Source organism: Hemitrygon akajei, chromosome 22 (genome assembly GCF_048418815.1).
Source record: "Hemitrygon akajei chromosome 22, sHemAka1.3, whole genome shotgun sequence".
In the NCBI taxonomy this organism is placed as follows: Eukaryota; Metazoa; Chordata; class Chondrichthyes; order Myliobatiformes; family Dasyatidae; genus Hemitrygon; species Hemitrygon akajei.
In genome coordinates, this window is record NC_133145.1 from 38356067 (window position 1) to 38375387 (window position 19321).

Here is a 19321-nt window from a genome sequence, read left to right on the forward strand (position 1 = left end):
TATAGTACATTGCTTGTGCAAGTATTTGACACTAGTACTAGGCGAATGTACTAGTGTACATTTGTTATGCCTCCAGTCAATCATGCACACCATAGCTCTAAAATGTTCATTGATTTATTGAAATTACACACGCTAAGTCAACCTATTTCATTCTTATACAATCACTCGTGAAGAAGAATGAGGAAAGATTTCCTGTGAGAAAGAGTGAGAGACAGAAAAAGAATCAAAATCAGATTTATTAGATCAGCGCACATAAAACGTTGGGGAAATTCAGCAGGTCAGGAAGCATCTATGAAAGTGAATAAACAGTCGACGCTGCAGGCTAAGACTCTTCATCAAGAATGGAAAGGAAGGGGGAAGATGCCAGAATAAGGAGGTGGGGGAAAGGGAAGGGGGACAGGTTCGAAGGTGATAGGTGAAGCCGGATGGGTGCAGGAAGTACAAAATTGGGAGATAAAGCTACATCTGCTCCTTTACCACCATTCTGAACCCCAAAGAGTCCTTGTCAACACCTCACCTAAAAATCTGTTGGAGTCATCTAGCTGGGGCGCAATGTAGCCTCCTCCACATTGATGAGACCTGACGTAGACTGGGGACTGATTTGACGAGCATCTCCACTCCATGCACAAAAAGTGGAATTTCCTGGTGGCCAACTATTTCAATTCCTCCCCATTCCCATTCTGACTTCGACATGTCAATCCATGACTTACTTTTCTGCCATGATGAGGTCACTCTCTTGATGGAAGAGTAACACCTTATATTGCACGTAGGTAGCCTCCAACTTGATGGCATGAACATCGACTTCTCCAACTTATGGTAATTTTCCCCCGCCCCCTTCTTCAATTCCTCTCTCTGGCCTCTTATCTCTTCTCCTTATCTGCCCGTCACTTCTCACTACCGCTCCTCCTCCTCCCATGATCCACTCTCCTCTCCTGTCAGATTCCTTCTTCTCCAGTCTTTTGCCTTTTCACTTATCAGCTCCCAGTTTCTTACTTCAACCCCCTTGTTCACCCACCTGGCTTCACCTATCACCTTTTAAATTGTCCTCCTTCCCCTCCCCAGACTGCCTTATTCTGGCATCTTCCTCCTTCCTTTCCAGTCCTGATGAAGGGTCTCGACCCGAAATTGTGACTGAACTCTTTTCCACAGATGCTGCCCAGCCCGCTGAGTTCTTCCTGCGTTTTGCTCTAGATTTCCAGCATCTGTAGGATCTCTTGTTTATTAATCGGACATAGGTGAGATTAAATGCCTTGTTTTGCAGCAGTAAAATAAAGACATAAAAATTACTATAAATTACAAAAAAAGTAAAAGCAAACAAAAATAGGAATAATGAGGTACAGATCATAGGTAAATGGACCATTCAGAGATCTGATGATAGAAGGGAACAAGTGTTTCTGAATCATTGAGTGTGTGTTTTCATGCTCCTGTATCTCTTCCCTGGTGACAGTCATAAGAACATGTATCGGATAGTGAGCGTCCTTAGCAATGGATGCGCTTCCTTAAGGCACTCCCCTTGAAGATGCCCATAACAGCTGGGAGGGCTGAACCCATGATGGAGCTGGCTGAGCTTACAACTCTCTGAAGCCTTTTGTGATCCTCGGGACTGGAGCTTCCATACCAGTCTGTGAAGCTACCAGTCAGAATGCTCTACACTGTACCTCTGTAGAATTTTGCAATCATCTTCGTTGACATCCAAATTGTCTTAAACTCCTAACAAAGTACAGCTACTGTGTGCCTTCTTTGTGACTGTATTAATGTGCTGGGCCCAGTATAGATCCTTCAAGATGTGACACCTTGAACCTGAAGTTGCTCACCCTTTCTACTGCAGTCCCATCACCAAGGACTGGTTTATGTTCTCCTGACTTTCCTTACCTGTAGTCCACAATCAATCTTTGGTCTAACTGATGTTGAATGCAAGGTTATTGTTGTGACACCATTCAACCAGCTGATACTTCTCACTTTTGTACACCTCCTTATTGCCATCTAAGATTCTACCAACAATAGTGGTGTCATGAGCAGAGTAGAGAGCCAGTAGGACTACGTCCACTGAAGACCTTTTGTGTGAACACATACACAAGGAAAATCTGCTTCCTACCCTGCCTCACCCTCACCAGTTTTACCCTCGTGTTCTCACACATAAAATCACACAGTTGTTAACATTAAAATATCACGTGAATGATTCATATTTTCATACCTCAAAAGGTACTCATCAAAAGCAGGTCATAAAACTTATCAAATTGGGGATATAGCAGACACACAGAAAGAGAGGGAGAGGAAATAATGTAAATAGGCACAAATTTTTTATATATTAAAAACACCTTTGATTGACATAACTGACGAAACTGCTGTTGTTTAAAACATGGAATGAAAATTATCTAACTACAGTTAGATGAATTTGAAATATTGTTTATCTTGATAGGCTAATGTTTATCTTGACTGCAGGCCCATCCCGTTAGAGTGTCTTCAATTTCAGCCAAGTGTTCTAATCCTGAGAAAAATAATGTTGGGAGTTATAGAAATGTTTTTAATAAAATCTTTGAAATAATATGAACCTATCATTTTAGCCATGTTTATGGAAATTTATGTTTATTATGTTTATTACATTAGCTAACACAATAATATTTCCCTGAGGCATGAACTTGATGAGGGGAGGTAGACTGACGGAAACGGTGTATGTGAACACTGAATGAGAACAGCAGTCCTCCGGAGGAAATTCGGTGCTGCAATCTGCCCTGGTGAAACTTCCTTAGATCCTCCTCTCTTCATCCTGATCACAAGAAATTACTTGATCTCCCATTAACCTTGACTGCAAGATTGACATATCTTAAGCATTCGTTTTTCAGGATATGATGTGTTGGCAAAGCCAACATTTAATGCCTACCCGTAAATACTATTGAGACTATTGCTTGCACTATTGCAGTCCTTCTGATGAAAATACTAAGATAGAATTTCATAATTTACAGTTGCATGAAAAAAGTTTGTGAACCCCTTGCAATTACCTGGTTTTCTGCATTAATTGCTCATAAAATGCGGCCGGACCTTCATTTAGGTCACAGTAATAGACAAACACAATCTACCTAAACTAATAACACACAAGCAATTGTACTTTTCATGACTTTATTGAACACATTTTGTCATTCACAGTCCAGGTTGGAAAATGTATGTGAACCCTTTAATAACTGGTACAACCTCCTGTAGCAGCGATAACCTCCACTAAATATTTCCTGTAGCTGCTGATCAGACTTGCACAACAGTGAAGAGGAATTTTAGACCATTCCACTATGCAAAACTGTTTCTGTTCATCAATATTTCTGGAACACCTTGCATGAACAGCTCTCTTCAGGTCATGCCACAGCATCTCAATTCGGTTAACGTCTCGACTCTGACTTGGCCATTCCAAAACATGAATTTTCTTCTTTTTAAATCATCTGTTGTTGATTTGCTTGTGTTTCGGATTATTATCTTGCTGCAACATCCAACTTCTATTAAACTTCAGGTGACTGACTGCTACCCTGACAATTCTCCTGTATAATGCCTTGATACTATTTTGAATTCATTGTTCCCTCAATGATTGCTAGCTGCCCAGGCCCTGAGGCAGCAAAGCAGCCTCAGACCGTGATGCTCCTTCCACCATGCTTCACAGTTGGGATGAGGTTTGGTGATGGCATGCAGTGCCCTTTTTCCTCCAAATATAGCAGTGTGCATTTCTGCCAAGAAGTTCAATTATTGTCTCATCTGGCCACAGAACATTGTGGAATATCCAGGAGGTCTTTTATAAACTTGAGGTGTACAGCAATGAATTTCTTTTTGGAGAATAGTGACTTCCTCCATGGTGTCCTTCCATGAACATCATTCTTGTTCAGTGTTTTTTTTATAGTGGACACATGAACAGAGATTTCTGCAGGTCTTTTGTTGTTACCCTTGGGTTCTTTATCACCTCCTTCAGCATTGTATGTTGAGTTCTTGGTGTGATCTTTGCAGGACGCCCTCTTCTAGGGAGAGTAGGCACAGTACTGAATTTCCTCCATTTGTAGGCAATTTCTCTTACTGTGGACTGGTGAACACTCAGATCTTTAGAAATGCATTTGTAGCCTTTTCCAGCTTCAGGCATCTCTACAATTCTTCTAAGGTCCTCTGCAAGTTGCTTTGATCAAGGCATGGTGCACAGAAACAGACCTTTCTTGAGAAGAGCAGTCTCTGGTAGTAACCTGATTTTCTGTGTCTTTTTTTTTTAAAATAGGCAGGGGCCCTCTACAATCCACACCTCCAATCTCATCTCATTGATTGGAACACCTGACTCCAAATAGCTTTTGTAGAAGACATTATCCCAGAGGTTCACATACTTTATAGAACCTAGAGAGTGATCACTTAAATGGTGTAGACAGTATTGACGAGAAGTAGTACAATAGTTTGAGTGTTATTAGTTCAGGCAGATTGTGTTTGTCTATTATTGTGACTTAGATGAAGATCAGACATTTTATGAGTAATTAATGCAGAAAAACAGGTAATTGCAAAGGGTTCATAAATTTTTTCTAGCAACTGTAGGTGAATGAACAGTGATAAATTTGTAAGTCAAAATGATGTACAACATAAAGGGGAACTAGAAAATTTTAACATTTCTTGGTATACCTGCCCTTGTTGTTTTTGGTAGTAGATGAAAAGAATAAATATTTAGAACGGTAGCTCGGTAGAAACTAACCAGGGCACTTGGTCCTAGATGGTGCTGAGTTTCTTGAGTGTTGCTGGAGCTGCCCCCAACCACGCAATAGAGAATATTCCTGCATATGTTCCAAATTTATGCAATGTAGACAAGGGAAACAAGCTGGATATCAGGAGGTATGGAACTCAACAAGAAATACCCCAGCTCTGACCTGCTTGTGTACCATTAATAATTACAGTGCCTTGAAAAAGTATTCTGCCCCCCACAGCTATTTTCACATTTCACCGTCTTTTCTAAATTTTATATATATTGAAGTAGGATGTTTTTTGAGTTCATCTACAAAACATTGTGCATCATGTCAAGTCAAAATAAAAATTTCAAAGCCTGCCAACAATTTATTAAAAATTAAAAATCAAAATTGAGAGGCTGAAACAGTATTCATCCCCTTTGTAATTACTATGCTAACCTTCCCCAGGTACAATACTGTATATCATCTTACCAACTCACCCGATGTAGAAAATTGGAGGATTGCCTGAATTAATAACCCCTCTCTCTGTAAGGTCAAACAATATGGTCAATTTTCAACAGACCAAACCGAAATAAACACTAAAGAGCATTCAAGACAAGTCAGGGAAATGATAACAGAGAAGCACAAATCTGGGGAAGGGTACAAGACCATCTCAAAGGCCCTGAACATACCTCGGAGATCAATACAGCTCATTGTGAAAGAGAGGAAAAAATATGAAGCCACAGCCACATTGCCTATGTCAGGCCACCCAAAACTTAGTTGCCGGAGAAGAATAGCACTTTTAAGAAAGGCTGCTGTGATGTCAACAGTCAGTCCGACAGAGCTGCAGAAGTCAGTGGCTGCAAATGGAGATGAAGTTCCTGGTTCTACCATCTCTAAGGCCTTGCACAAAAAGGGTTTTTATGAGACTTTGCAAAGCATCACTTAGAAGATAATGTGAAGATATGGAAGAAGGCATTGTGGTTGGACGAGACTAAAGTGGAATTCAATTGGTCTTAACACTAAAAGGTATATGTGGTGTAAATCTAATGCTGCGTATCAGCCAGGTAACGCCATTCCTACTGTAAAGTATGGTGGAGATAGTAGCATGTTACAGAGATGCTTTTCAGCAAGGATTGAAAATCTGGTCAAGATTGATGGGAAGATGAATACTGATAAATACAGAGAGATGTTGGATAAGAACCTGCCAGAAAGCCTAAAATGAGGAGGAAGTTCGTCTTTCACCACGACAACAACCCAAAGCACACTGCCAAAGCAGCCATGGAGTGGCTTCAAATCAAGAAAATTATTGTCCTTCAATGGAGAGGTCAGTCCACATAAGGTATTTGCATTGTTAGCTAGGAATCAGAAGTAATAAGAGAGCTGAGAACTTCCATCAGGAGTCGGGTCGGCCAAAACATCGACACTTTATTCCTTTCTATAGATGCTGCCTGATCTCCTGAGTTCCTCCAGTATTTTGTGTGTGTTACTCTGAATTTCCAGCATCTGCAGAATCTCTCGCTGATTTGATTTGACACAAAAGACACAATTCACTATATGTTTCAATGGTCACGCAACAAATAATGCTCATTGTTAAAATATAAAGTTAGTTAAAGCACTAGCTTCTAAATTTAATAAAGCAAGACATTCATAGGAAACATATTATTTATTAGTGATACAGCTTGGAGTAGACCCTTCCGGTCCTTTGAACCACGCCACCCCAGCAACCCCCATCAAGCCTGAATAACCCTAACCTATTCACGGGACAATTTACAATGACCAATTAGCCTACCCAGTTCGTCTTTAGACAGTGGGAGGTAACAGAGAGAAAACCCAGGCATTCCATGGGGTTGATGTACAGAAACTCCCTACAGAATGGTGCCAGAATTGAACTCTGAACTCCAGAAAGCCCCGAGCTATAACAGCATCGTGCTAACCACTATGCTACTGTGGTGCCCTTGGGCAACTGATTTAATTAACTATAAAGCTGTGAATTTATTTTATCTACAGGTTGTGAATAGCAAAAACTGTGCATTTATGTCTTTAGTTCACTAACTTTGAGCATATAAATTATAAATTTCTAAAAATTTTTTACATCCTTAAATCAATCATGTGTACTTCTTCCTTTACAAAGTGAGAAATGCTACAAAAGAATGGTCACGTCCTTGTAACAATTTCCAATTTTGGTGGACGTATGGAACTAGTTGATAAATACTGCATGGTTTCCTGATGTCCTTAATAACTTCACCTTTCTTTCAACAGCATGTTAAAAAGATTAATCTTTTTTTTACCTAACTGCTTAATCTGTACTTGATTAACTGGCTGCCACGTTTGCAGAATTAGGTAAGGTTAAAAACTCAGGAAGGCCATTCAGCTGAAGAAGCCCAGTTAGTTTTTTTTTGTACCACACAAGTCTCCTCTCACCTACTTTTATCTCAACTTACATTTCTATTCCATTCTCCCTTTGTACTTACCTAACTTTCCCATAAGAGCACCCTCACCTCATCACAACTATTCCATCATCTCTCATACATTTCCTGTTCTAAACTACTCTGACTGAGGTAACAAACAATTGTAGAATACTTCAGATGTCAACTATGGGCTGTGAAGCTAGCCGAGCTATTCAGAAGGCATAAAATGTATTCTACAAAAAAATGAAGTTTTTTCCCCCATTCATTCTGAATTTTCACTCTTAGTCTGAGTACCATGCTCTGTACTGGTCAGACTATACAAAAAAAGTACTACAGGTTTCTAAATATTATACATTATCTTAGGAAAGGGCCGAATTATTTAAACATTTATGTGACAACAATGTTTCTAAAATAAATCTCTAAGTTGGAAGTATTGATCTAGCTATCCTTCAATATCCACAAAGGTGCATCAATCCTTCATCAATTGCCTCACAGTAAACATTTTGGTCTTTTCTTCCAGCTGACAAACTCTGGCTGGCACCTTCAGTAATGTCCCAGGCCCCATGTTGTCAGATGCTAGTTGAGGATCTCATCACACACTTTTCTTTCCGCACAGCGCCACTGTAAAATAGGTAAAAAGGAAAGTAGGAGGCAAGTCCATTCTGTATATTGAACAAAGTCAAGATTGTGATACAAGGCTCAAGGCCTGGAGGGGTCAAAAGGAATTGGGAATTGAAGATAAGACAGAACAAATTTCAGGGACAGCAAGGGAGAATGAGGCCTAGAGGCAGAGGTGCCAGCCAGAGTTTGTCAGCTGGAAGAAAAGCCCCAAGAGGAGCAGGTAAAAAATTACGCAGACCTTCCTAAGATGGGCTCCCAATGCAAATTTTGGGTATCTGCAGTGAGACCCCTTTACATTCTGGTTCTGCAAATCAAGCCTAGTTGTTCTGAAAGGGCCAACAACCTTTGCATCACAGAGCAATGTGATCTAATTTTCCAAGGTGCACAGCGCTGACATCACAATGTGTATAATTGAAGTGCAAAACTTGTCATCAGTGCAAAATTATTTGAAAATGGAATTGAAGTTCACCTGACATTCCACCCTTCTCAAATCAGACCCACCAGGATCACAGGAATGCTCAAACAATCTAACATTTCTCAAAGCACCAATGTGGCGCATTGTTAGAGCCACATTCAATTCCATGTGTCAGCACAAGCATGGAATTCAACAACACTGACTCACTCTGTCTCAAAGACGCTACTATCCAGTTACACTTTCTTCTTTGGTGCTGCAATATGCCTTTTCTCTCCAATTCAAACATCAAGAATATTAAACTGCAACAGTTTCAATAATGTTTCAGACCTTTCACTTCCTTCAGATCACAACTCTTCCACCAGTCCCACCCCATCATGCTTACCATCCCTTCCCAGCGTCCCCTCTCTTCTCCTTAGTTATGTCCCCAGTGTCTCCATATCAATGTGTTCTGAACTCATTGGTGTTGAATTCTTCTGACCATCTGCCTCCATGCCCACTACCTTGGTCAGGAGCCTTTACCCTAAACTGTAGACCCTTTCACCCGTCTTCAATACTCACAACACTTCTGCCTACCTCCCTCTGGCCAATCAAACTTTCTAGTTTTAATCATCGCCAATTACTGACATGACATTAACAATGAGACCACAAGACATAGGAGGAGAACTTGGCCATTTCACCCATTGAGTCTGCTCTGCCATTCAATCATACTGATTTATTTTCCATCTCAAACTCATTTTCCTGCCTTCTCTCTAGAACATTTGACACCCCTATCATGATATTAACTGTCTTGATTTGTCCTCTCTCTTATACTCTAACCTGTCCTCCTTTGAACATTAATTTCTTTCCTTGCAACAACCAATGACCCAACTATTTCCAGGTGAAGCAGTGATTCACTCGTACTTCTTCCAATCTAGTGTACTACATTTCTCTTCACAATGCGGTCTTCTCCACAACAGAGAAACCTAAAGCAAACAGGTGATAGCTTTTCGGAACACCTGCGTTCAGTATACAGGGGCTACCCTGGGCTTCCTATTGCCTGCCACTTTAATATCCATCCCAATGTAACCTACTGGTCTGTGGCCTCCTGTACAGTCAGTGAGGGCCAACTCAACCCAGAGGAGCAGTGCCTCATTTCCTGTCTAGACTTGGTGCAGCCTTCTGGACTGATTTCTACAATTTGATTTCTCAGTTTGAATCACTGTGCTCCACAATGTAATTTTTTTTTAACCTTCATATTCAATTCACATCATACCTCATTATGTCAGGTTCCGTGCCATCTTTCTTGAAGGATGTTTGAAGTTGTCGCTCTCTTGTTAACAAATCATCCACCATGTTTTGACGTCTGTCTGCTTCAAGCTGTGTACTGAGTATGTATCATTAAAGAATGTGATAAAACCATAGCTTTATACAGCATAGAAGAAAGCCATTCACTCTATTTTACCCATGCTGGCTTTTTAAAAGTTACTCGAAATAATTCCATTCCTTCACCATCAACACTGCACTCAACCACAACTCTTCCATTTTGTGCACATCGACCCTCACCCAATCCTCCCAGCCCTCCACCAGGGGTAGGATTCTTCTTGTCCACACCAACAACCCCATCAGCCCCCGCATCCAGCACATAATTTTCCATAACTTCTGCCATCTCCAGAGGGATCCCACGAGAAGCATATCTTACCCTCCACCAACACCACCCCCCCCCCCCCCCACTTTCTGCTTTCCACGGGGATCGCTCACTGCGCCACTCTCTTGTCCATTTGTCCTTCCCCACTGATCTCCTGCTGGCACTTATCCTTGAAAGTGAAACAAGTGGTACACATGCCCCTACACCTCCTCCCTCACTACCATTCAGGGCCCTAAACAGTCCTTCCAGGTGAGGCGACACTTCACCTGTGAGTCTGTTGGGGTCATCTACTGTATCCGGTGCTCCAGGTGTGGCCTCCTGCATATCAGCGAGACCCGACACAGATTAGGAGACCGCTTCGCTGAGCACCTACAGAAAAAGCAGAATCTCCCAGTGAGATTCCGTCTAGGTTGCCTCCAACCTGATGACATGACATTGATTTCTCAATGTTCCCACCCCCCCCCCCCGACTTCACCATTCCATTTCCTCTCTCACCTCATCTCCTTACCTGTCAATCACCTCCCTCTGGTGCTTCTCCCCCTTTTCTTTCTTCCATGGGCTTCCATTCTCTCCCATCAGATTCCCCCTTCTCCAGCTCTGTATCTCTTTCAACAATCAACTTCCCATCTCTTTACTTCACCCCTCCCAATTTCATCCATCACCTTGTGGTTCCTCCCCACCTCCCCCCCCCCCCCCACTTTCTCATTCTGACTCCGTCTTTTTTTCCTCCAGTTCTGATGAAGGCTCACAGCGCCAAATGTCAACTGTTCTCTTTTCCATAGATACTGCCTGGCCTTCTGAGTTCCTCCAGCATTTTATGTGTGCTGATAATTCCATTCCCCTATTATTTCCTCAAAAACCTTCAGATATTCTCTAGTAGATCTTATTCAAATCCACTGAAATATATTATTGAACCTAATTTCCTTGCTTTTTCAGGCAGTAAATTTAAAAACATAATCCTATCAAAATAATACATCATACCGCTACCTATTATTGACCTTTTGTGACAGAGACTAATTCTGTTTATTTATTTAATCGGGCATTACATACATAGTGGAGCACCCTAGAGTGACTGAACAGCCTACTCTGAATTTGTATGTCAAGTGAAATCCAAACCTCAAGCGAATGTATCTGGCAGTAACATAGTCTCACAGTGTATTTTGTCCATCTATGCTTCTCGGATGTCTGAGCATCTGTTAATTTTGTATTAATTGACAAACTTACAATTATACATCTATAATGAAAGTATGCTTAATTAAAAGATCAGATATCAGCTTGTCATTAATTTTTTTGACACTTGACCATCATCAGAAAGAATGAGGCTTAGAAAATTTGCATTAAAAACACAGACAATTATTTTTATATTTTAGAATTAAAAATTCTTTAAGATAGGTTTACAAAAACGATTTAATCATATTTTGCCATTCCCTTAATAAAAAACACACTTCATATTTCAATACATTTCAATAAATTGGATCTACATTTCAACAAAAAGGAAAAGCTTTTAAAAGGATACATTTGGCGGGTTGACAAACTTCGCAACAAAGAATCTTTCAGCTGGTTAATCTGGTCTTGGAGTCTCTGCAGAGATGCCCGAATCATCAAATTTAACTGGTGGTGGAAAGGAAAAAAATAAATTGTTGGCTGGAAACTCATTTCTGAAATCCATTCATCAATATTTCAACAAACATGAATATGTTAAAAAAAGGACAAATGAAATTTTGAAGAACATTTTACAGTCTTTTCAATGAAATACATTCCACAATTAAGTATTTCTGTTATTTGGCATCGAGTTAGAATATACTAAGCCCAAGACCAAAATAAATAAAGAAGAAATATGAACGATCTTTGTAAAATTTGAGAAAACAACTATATGACCAGCCAATGCATTGTTCAACCTTTTAACTCTTGAATTTTTGGCTATAACGAACAATGATCTCCAGCCAATTCATTAATAACTCATCTTCTGTACACCTCCAGGGACAGATAAAAAACAGCTGAGCTCAGGCCATACAATATTCAAGTGTGTTTTCATACAGAGTGAATAACAAAATATTATCAGAGTCTTCATTCTAAAATCAGGAATTCACAAGATTAATCAATTTATGTAACACAAGGTGCACTATCATAGAACACGTACAAACAAGCTGGATGAACTCAGCAGGTCAGGCAGCATCCGTTGAAACAAGCAGTCAACGGATGCTGCCTGACCTTCTGAGTTCATCCAGCTTGTTTGTATGTGTTGATTTGACCACAGCATCTGCAGTGTATTTTGTGTGTGCACTATCATAGAGACTGAAATTTTCTAAAAGGGAAATGAAATTTACCTTATATTGCAATATTATATTTTGTCAATGAACAATAACTGTTTTTCTCTTTGTCAATGTGCATTTTAAGAAAACTCTGAATTTATTTCATTTTTCAATTTGAAAAGTGAATGAATATTCACTAAATTGTAATGCAGACTGCTTTACTATTAGGACAAACAAAAACCTTAGATAGAAAGTTATGTATATATTCAGCAATACATTAAATGCCTTCTCAGCAAAATCAATACATTGGTCAATGTAAAACCAATGATTAATTCCAGAAAAAAATGATACATTGAATAATCCAGACATTGGGTGAGACCTTAAGACCATAAGATATAGGAGCAGAATTAAACCACTTGGCTCATCGAATGTGGTGAGCCATTTTTCCTCTCAGCCCCAATCCCCTGCCTTCTCCCCATATCCCTTCATGCCCTGACTATTCAAGAATCTACCAATCCCTGCCTTAAAATATACCTAATGACTTGGCCTATATACCTGCTTCTTTCAACGGATGCTGCCCGACCTGCTGAGTTCATCCCGCATTTTTGTACGTCTTGATTTGACCACAGCATCTGCAGTGTACTTTGTGTTGACTTGTCCTAATTGCTGTCTGTTGCAAAAAATTTCAGAGTTTCACAACTCTATGGCTGAAGAAATTTCTCCTCTCCATTCTTCTGAATTCCAGTGAGTACAGGCCCAGAGCAATCAAATGCTCTTCATATAACAAGCCTTTTAATCCTGGAATCATTTTCATGAACCCTCTCCAATATCAGCACACTCTTTCTTTGATAACAGATATAAAACTGCTCACAATATTACAAGGCCTCACCATAACATCCTTGATTTTATTTTCTAGCCCTCTCAAAATGAATGCTAACATCACATTTGCCTTCCTCACTACCGATTCAGCCTGCAAATTAACCTTTAGGAAATCCTGCACAAGGATTTCCAAGTCCCTTTGCACCTCGGAGTTTTGAATTTCCTCTCCATTTAGAAAATAGTCTATACTTTTATTTTGTCTACTAAAGTGCATGACAATACACCTCCCAGCACTGTACTCCATCTGCCACTTCTTTGCCCATTCCCCTGATCTAAGGCTTTCTGTAGCCTCTTTACTTCCTCAAAATTACTTGTCCCTCCATTATCTTTATATCGTCCGCAAACTGTGCCACCAAGCCATTGATTCTGTTATCCAAGTCATTGACATATAACATAAAAAGTGGTCCTAATAACATAAAAAGAAATGGTCTACGATGTAGCCAGAAGACTGTTCTCCCTGATGCTCATCCAGGAATCTCCAGTAACCTGCTGAATTCCCAGCTGAATTTGACGGCTGACCCATGAAGCACGCCTGAAAGAATTAATCAGCATTTTACGAGAACTCATAAACCACTCATTTGCACTAATGATATTACTTCAGTTAATTCGCATGTAAACCCTGTTGATGTTTCCTGCTATACACTTTTATAGATGGGGTATGGCCTTAGGCTTGTGTTAATCAAAAAATGGACACAATCGAGAAACATCACTTTGACCTTTATGTCAATCATTTGGAAGGAAGTAGGGTTTGAGATTTTAAAAAAAAATTATGGAATAAAAAAACTGGATAACTTCTGCCTTCACTTAATTGTTCAATAAAATCTCTTTTTGGGCAAATGATTCAATGGACATGTGAACTGAATTAATTTTCCACCCCACCCTCTCAACTCCTCAACCCTATGAATCCCAGATCAAATAAGAGATCTTACACCCAGGCTCAGTACTACTGCTGTCCAGTTGTCCAACTGCATGGAGAATTCTCAGTTGCACTACCCGAAGATATAGAGATCAGGAAATGTTTGCTCCCTGGTGGCAAAGTGAAGACTTTGTCAGTGAATGGCAGTTGGAAGGTGGCTAGTTTGGATTCACATAAGCAACGTCACCAATGTAACTAGCTACCAACTGCAAAAAAAAAGTACCAGCATTTACCCCTATAATGCCAGTCTGCAAGTCAGATGATCCAGCCCAAATCATAAATCATGTCATATAGGCTATGGCAAAGAACACCGTCAGACTTTCAGGCAACTTTAAACTTTACTGTTGGCTGAAAAAGGAAAATAGTTCTACAGTGCAGTAATATAAATGCTAAACACATATGCATTAAATTTCTTCCTATTATTTGATTTTTCCATTTTTAACTGATTTACATAATTTCTCTCTGAAGCAAATTTATTGCAGTAGAGGATCAAGAAGATAATGAGAAAAGAATGGCTAAAGTCATTTATATCGTATATAGGGGTTAAGGGTTTCAGTTTAGTTGAAAAGCAATGAACACAAAAGACCTACTTGGAAAGAGTTTTCTCAATAGACTTCAACCATATAACTGCCCCAGCGATAAATGTAAACCAAGCAAAATTTAAACTTTGTTCTCAGAATGTAGATCAAGGGGTACCAAACTGTTTCTAAAGTACAATGAATGAACAATTCCATTTGTCAGTGAACACACCAGTCAGTGGCCTGATTGTGGTAAAAATGAGCTAACAGAAAGTATAACTGCGATTAAAAGAAAACCTGGGAATGAGACAATATTACTCCAGAATATGCTTTGACAAATCAGGGGCCAATATCAACCAGAAGTAGAATAAGGGCATTCAGATTGGTAGTGATGACCTTACAATGTACAACAGTTCACATAAATGGTGCAGGAAATGCATCACCTCCCAAATGAGCACTGACGAAACCTGCCACTTGATTCATCACAAAAATTCTGGAGGTCCTACACATCAGTAACCTCAGAACCTATAGAACTGGGATTACCCTGCATCTGGAGACATTGTCTTTAAAATGACCAGATAATCTATTCTGCATTAATGATAAGCAATAGTGCAAAGGCCCAAGAAATGCTTGGCAGATTAGACCAATGCTAAGTTAGGAAATGGTTGGCTGCCTGCACTCTTAATGATGTAGTTAGAAGTCCTCCTGGGTATGAGGTTCTTACTGTAATCCTGAAAGTTCTTCCTCCACTTTGGGGTGTAACTGGCTAGCTGTTCCCAGGACCCGATGCACATAATGCAGATTTTTCCTCTCTTAGCAACCTCTTGCTGTGACAGAACTTGGAAAGTAGTGCCTTTCTTTAAATCCCACCCAATTATGTTATTGTTAAGAGAATCAAAAATTATAACCTTAAACCTCATCTAAAATGAGTCTCAGAGACCCTCAATATCAAGTCCTCAATGATTAGAAAATGGAATCCTAGCGCTACAGAGGTGAAGTCAGACTGACCCCAGTATATTTTCTGAGATCAGAGCAAATTACTTTGATTTTCATTCAGCAGTTTTCCAGTTCAATTTATTATTTTTTGTCACTGATAAAGTATCATCAAATCACAAACTATTAATTAAACAATACATTTTGATGATCATTTTAGAAAAGACATTGGCAAAGCCTTATCACTTAATAGATGTGTTGAACTGTGGTTAAAATACCCAAGAGAAAACACAGTACATATATTGCAAAATCTTCTTTACTTGCCAAGTACTTCTGTCACAATAAAAAAAAAACCTAAACATTTTGGCAACAGCCAATGAATAAAACTGAACCAAATTTTGCAACAGCAGGATAAATAAGATTCAATTCAAATCCAGTATTATGTCCAAAATAAATTCACACAGAAAACAACATTGTTATCTTCTCAGAAAGAGTTGTTAAATTTGTGTATTGTGAATTGATAGCCAACTGGTGGTGTAGTGGCATCAGCACTGGACTTCAAGTGAATTGTTCAGAGTTCAAATCCCGCCAGCTCCTTACACGCATTTCATCCATGCTAGGTTGCGTGTTGAGCTAGCAATTCGACCTCATAAAAAAAAAGTCAAATGCTATGGAAACAGCAAAAATGTCGCCCAATGTGCCATAAGGCGTGAAAAGGAACAATTGTGAATTGAAGTATAGATTTTCACATGCTACAAATTACTTTGCAATTGGCACCCTGAATTGCAAATCCAATGTTTTTTTTTTAATTTTATTTGCTCTAAAGTTAAAAGATCAATTGAAGAAATTTAACATAGGCAAACAATGAAACACTTGAGCATGGGGCTAAAACCATTCTGTAAAAACACAGTACTACAGAAATGCCAACAGAAGCTCCAAAGACCTCCTCCCTGGGAGGAGAAGGATCTTCACCTAGAATACGTATAGATGGGCTACAGTTGGACTTGAAAGACTGGCCCAGGACAGAGAATCCTGGTGAGATGCTGTCAGTAGGGGTGACGGGCTTAAGAAGAAGTAGTATTGAAAGATGTTGATGAAGATTTTCCCTTTGCTCCAACTACAATTAACCTAGAACAGTATAGCATAGTAACAGGCCTTTTGGCCCACAGTATTGTGCCAAACTAATTAAATTAGTAATCAAATACCCATTTAAACCAATCCTTTCTACCTGCACAATGTCCAGATCCTTCCATTTCCTGCACATTCATGAGCCTATTTAAGTGCTGACACTACAGCCCCCTTGCAGCACATTCCAGGCATCCATCACTCTCTAAGTGGAAAAAAATTGCCCTACACATCTGTTGTGATGGAAGTAACTGGTTCTTTGAGTCTCAACAGTGGAGGCCTGGACACACACAGTTTTAATAATAAGGAATTTATTATTAAAAGGGGAAGTCGGGTCAACACAAGCAACTACAATACACAGGAAGCGGTGTGGGGACAGGGTACAGTTACACATACAAAGAACAAGGGAAAAGCACTACAACAGCTATCCCCCTTGACCTTGGATAGCTGCGGCTCCCTTACCAGGACAAACGATAGACCTTCCCAAGCATAAATCAATGCACTTACCTCCAATGTGGTGGTCTGTAAGAGAGGGCGAGTCAAGGCCAAGTCTCACCTTTTAAAGCATGGGGCTGGGCGAGATAATCTAATTAAGGTGACCAATAATTTAGGTGTGCATTGATTAGTTGGGAGGGACCAAATGCTGATTGGCATGTGGTGTGTCCTCCGACCAGTCAGGTGGCAGTGCATCTGTCACGTGGCCGGTATCTCTGGATACAACGTCTCCTTTGAACTTACCCCCTTCACCTTAAAACCACATTTTCTGGTATTTGACATTAGAAAAATATATCGGCTTTCTCCTCCATCTATGCCTCTCTTTATCTTAAAATTCTCTATCAGATCTGCCCTCAGCTTCCACCACTCCAGAGAAAACAACTCCTTATAGTCCAACCTCTCTTTACAGCACATGCCCAGTAATCCAAACAGCATCCTAGCAAACCTCCTCTAAAGCCTTGACATCCCTCCCAAAATGGGGCGACCAGGATTGAATGCAATATTTCAGATGCAAGAGTTTTATAAAACTACCACATGGCTTCCCAAATCTTGAACTTAATTCCTCAACTAATAAAGGCAAATATGCCATAAGCCTTCCTGACTGTTCCTTTAAGCTGTGTGGGCACTTTCAGGAAGGTATGGACTTGGACCCCCAAGATCTCTCTGAAAATCAACACTGTTAATGGCCTTGCCATTAACAATGTACCTTCACATTTGATCACCTAAAGTGCAACACTTCACATTTGGCCAGGTTAAGCTCCATCTGCCATTTCTCCGATCACATCTGATTGATATCCCATTGAATACTGACTGTCCCCTTTGCTGTCCATAACACCATCCATCTTTCTGTATTGTCTGCAAACTTACCAACCCACCCATTTATGTTTTCATCTGGGACATTAATATATATTACAAACAGCTAAGATCCAAGCACGTATTCTTGCAGAACGCCGTCAGTCACAGACCTTAAGACAGATTAAATATATCCATCATTACCTTTAACCTTATATGGACAAGCCAATTGTGAATCTAAACAGCCAGATCATTATGTATCTTCATCTTCTGGATAATAGGGAGGTAAAGATACTGAAAGAACTTACTTAGAGAGCAGCCTCAGATTATGTGTCCTGTTTTTGAAACCTTTGCTTTGCATTCCAGAAAAAAGGACAATATGACTTTGTGTAGGATTCATCACTTCAAAACAAGTGAAAAGTACAGTCATCATCTAAATACAGCATGGTAGCATAGATGTTAGTGTAATGCCTTAGAGTGCCAGATCGGATTCAATTCCCAACTCCGTCTGTAAGGATTATGTATGTTGTCCATATGACTATACAGGTTTCCTCCAGGTTTGTAATTCTAGTACATTGCAAAGATTTATGGGTTTGGGTTGAGATGAATAAAGCCAATTTTTAACTTTAAAAGATCTTGTTTCTTTAATAACATCTTGAAATATTCATATCAATCAAATGCATCACTCCCTCAAAGATTAACCAAGAAAATGGGAACAACAGTTAATTGTTGGCCTGTAAACATAACTAATTTACTAATCTTTGGGATAGGTTACAGTATCATGAAGCTGCAAGGTTGGAAAACTGCACATGTGGAATGTCAAATTAACTACTTAAAACCTAAGTACAGGCAGTCCCGGGTTACATAAGGTTTCCATCTTGGTGAACTGTCTCTAAGCTGATTTATCAGCAAGTCAGAAATGCCCGTTTTCTTGTAGCGTTCTTCAAACACTTCCAGTGCTTTTATTTAATTGAATATCTTTTATTTTCACCCTAACACGACCCACAATTAAACTAATGAAACATAAACAGTGGATTCTGGTTAATTGTGGCAGCCGCTTATTTGGGCCAAAAATTAAAAAACAAACACAGATCAAGAAAATAGCTGGGATTCCTTTTTATTTGGGACAGTATGTCACTTAATTGGGACGGGAGACTGTTACTGAACAGTTTCTAACTAACGTCAGTCGCATGTACTTGTGTGGCTGTTAGATCAGTATTTAAATAGTTACAGTTGAGCGTGCTTGTGTTATATTATCCATTTGGGCTGACAAATGCAGATTCAAAAAGCAGTGATTTTTGATCATTTTGATTTTTAATTTTTTTTAAATTTCAGGTCCTTGCCAAGATAGCATGGCACCTATCTGCACTAGGTGTATGCACTGATTCTGTTCATGTACAGTCAATCAAAAGAACAAGATAGCATAAACTGGATGAATTACTCTGTCGATAACTATTGGAAAGTGATATGGTTTTATCTTTTTCTTTATTCAAGTTTTATAGCACTGTAGCAGCAATGGTACTGAGCTGCACCAATGATTTTTGGGACTGCCCAGTGAAGGAAGCCATTGAAATAAAACTAGAGGAATACAAGGTAAGAGAGCAGAAAACTGATTGAATGAGGGCTAACAAAGTCAGGAGAGAGAGACTATAGGGGCTATAAATACCACCAGA

The 19321-nt window shown here is 39.6% G+C and overlaps 1 protein-coding gene across 3 annotated transcripts in view; it reads right to left on the bottom strand.

The window, feature by feature from the left end:
* The window catches only part of stx8 (syntaxin 8), a 184129-nt gene that overhangs the window by 146530 nt on the left and 18278 nt on the right, over window positions 1-19321 (bottom strand). For all 3 annotated transcript variants that reach the window (XM_073026020.1, XM_073026023.1, XM_073026021.1), the window contains exons 3-4: window positions 11255-11349; window positions 9367-9477 (exon numbers count right to left, since the gene is read on the bottom strand). In XM_073026020.1, the coding sequence (XP_072882121.1) occupies window positions 9367-9477; window positions 11255-11349 (206 nt within the window). The remainder of the gene's footprint in view (window positions 1-9366; window positions 9478-11254; window positions 11350-19321) is intronic.